Here is a 2667-nt window from a genome sequence, read left to right on the forward strand (position 1 = left end):
AATAATTTCGTACAAATTAAAAAATTCCAAGAGAAGAACAAAATACTAAATATAGAAAAAACACACCTGAGAAGCAGCGAATAATAAATGAAAATTGAATGTTACTAATAATAATAATAAATTAAAAAATAAACATATGGGTAACGACGGATACTTAGTTCTTGAAGACCAGACAGCCACTTCAAATTTATCGAAGCAAAAGTTCAGAAACTCCAAATAAAAGGGCCTCTTGAATACTGAAAATGAAATTTAATTATTAGAAAGTAAGGAATAGATATCGTAATTAACATTATTAACTACTACCAAGATTATTAAGCTTTCCCATTTAGTAAAAACTAAAATGTGTGTAAACAATTATACATGATTTATTAAAAATACACGTAGAATAATAATAATAACTCAATAATCATAAGCATATGCTTATGCATGTATCTTTAATTTATATATTATTATTACTTGCTCGCCGTGCTATGATTGTATCAGGTTTGAAACCCTCTGGAGGAGGAGACACTATGTCAGCAAGGAGGCCATTGATGTCAAGAACAAGAAGCTTTTTCTTCAAGCATCTAATAACATAAGTATTATTCTCAACACCTTTCATTGATATCTTAGAAACTACTTTGTTACTTTGGTTTTCATCAGACTCCATGTTATTGTTACTTTGTTCTTGTCTATGATATATATTAAAGAGAGAAAACGTTAACATATATATATATAGAGAGAGATCGAGTGCTTTGGGATTTTTCAACTTAGGGTGGTTCGTTTTATTAATTATTAAATAATAATTTACTGGGAAGTTGGAATGTACTTTCAATGGTTAGAGAAGCGCAAAAGTTTTTCATTATTAATTACTTTACCACCTTTTTCATTATAGAAAAATTTATTCCTACGTCATTATGTATTTAGTTAATTATTAAATATTATTATTTTTAGTGATATGACAATGTATAATTTAGTGTTATGTAAAATTTATTAAAATGTAATTTATCTACATTAATAATTTAAAATTTTATTAACAAGTGTTTTATGTGTATTTTAAATATATTAAAATTAAAAAGTTTACGTATAAAAAATATAAATAAGATAATATAACATTTTTAAATTTACTAGACATTAAAGTTTTGGAAAAATTTTTGGTCTTGATCTTTAGCTAGAATTTAATTTTGCTCTTGGAAACAGAAACAGTTTTCTTGGGACCGATGAAAACTGAAACGTCTGCCCAAATTTTTGTTTTCTTGTTGGGAACCGTTAGTCCGGTCCCTTCAACTAGAACTCCCTTCAGCCCAATAAAGGAGAAGATGCATCCGTAGTGGGCCTACCTCACTAACACAATACTCCTGCCAGAAGCCCAATGGGCTACCTCAAAGGGCATTTTTTTCGGTTTTTTTGACAGGTCCTTTTTTTCCAAATAGTCTGAAAAGCCAGACCAAAAAGTATCTCCCAAAATTTGCAGCCCAAAAAAATATAGTAAAAAAATAAAAATATAAGACATTACTTTTACTGTTTTTCATAAAATGTTAAACTCGGATAAATATATCGGCATTTTTTATGAGTTATATAAAAATGAAACAATAATGTAACATTTTTGTAGGAAATATCAGTAAATATTAAAAAAAAACATTTATTTTTATTTTATTTTTATAAAAGAAAAAAAAAACAACAAAAAGACTTTTCTTGCTTAATATTTAAGTTAGCAGTGTTACCCACTTTGATGCAAGAGCTGTCAAAGATTTTATGTTTGTATCGTGCATGGTGGATTTAGGAAGAGGCCCTTCAATTCTTCATGTCCATGTATTACCCACCATTGTACGGAAGAATATAATATTACTTTAATATGATGGTAAGTTTTAACATTCATGCTTCTTATCTGACTCCTACAGCCCCACTTAATACTCTACTAACCTAATTCATTCATGTCCCAATAATCATTGTGGTTCTCTCAAGTAAAGTCTTAATATATTGATTCAACAACTTGAATAATATCACCTGAAGAAGTTTCTCTGCTGTGCACAATTTTGTTTATGTCAAAAGGATTATGTTGTTATTTTCCAATAATCTTGTTCGAGTTGAATAATATGTTACTTAGAAAGTAAGAATTTTAATATATAATACTTATTACATATCTATGACTTAGCTTAATTATATATGGTATATAATTTGTGTACTTTATTTGATAATATATGGTATATTATTCATATTACTAGTATTAGTAATACACATGATGATAAATTTGTATTCTAGCTAGCTTTAACTTGTACAGGTAAAAATTAAATGATGTATGTGACGTGAACATAAAAAGAATACTTAAGAGAGATAGAGTCGTGAAGCAGTTATATATATATCCTTAAAAAGAAATTGTCGTGCAAGAAGGGTGATAAAACATAGAAGATTGAAATTTTTAGCTTTGCCTCTTCTATATATTAACCGTCTTTTGAATGATGACATGATGAAACTGTAGCCAACAGGCCAAGTAGAAGGTGAAATTAAATTCTTTATAAATTGAGCATTTCTTAAATAAACTTGTTATTTATATTCACGCACGTGCGATGACATGAAATCAAGGCATCATGTACTAAAAATTTAAACCAAGTCATTCAATTGTATATTGTCATTTTAGAAACATAATTAATTTTTTAAATTTAAAAGTTATATAAACACATTAATTTA

The 2667-nt window shown here is 27.4% G+C and overlaps 1 protein-coding gene across 1 annotated transcript in view; it reads right to left on the reverse strand.

Annotated features, from left to right (window-relative positions):
* The window catches only part of LOC107637337 (ubiquitin-like domain-containing CTD phosphatase 1), a 2328-nt gene extending 1679 nt beyond the window's left edge, over nucleotides 1-649 (reverse strand). Inside the window, exons 1-2 of the mRNA XM_016340768.1 lie at nucleotides 457-649; nucleotides 154-236 (exon numbers count right to left, since the gene is read on the reverse strand). Of these exons, the coding sequence (XP_016196254.1) occupies nucleotides 154-236; nucleotides 457-649 (276 nt within the window). The remainder of the gene's footprint in view (nucleotides 1-153; nucleotides 237-456) is intronic.

Source organism: Arachis ipaensis, chromosome B04, assembly GCF_000816755.2.
Source record: "Arachis ipaensis cultivar K30076 chromosome B04, Araip1.1, whole genome shotgun sequence".
Taxonomy (NCBI): Eukaryota; Viridiplantae; Streptophyta; class Magnoliopsida; order Fabales; family Fabaceae; genus Arachis; species Arachis ipaensis.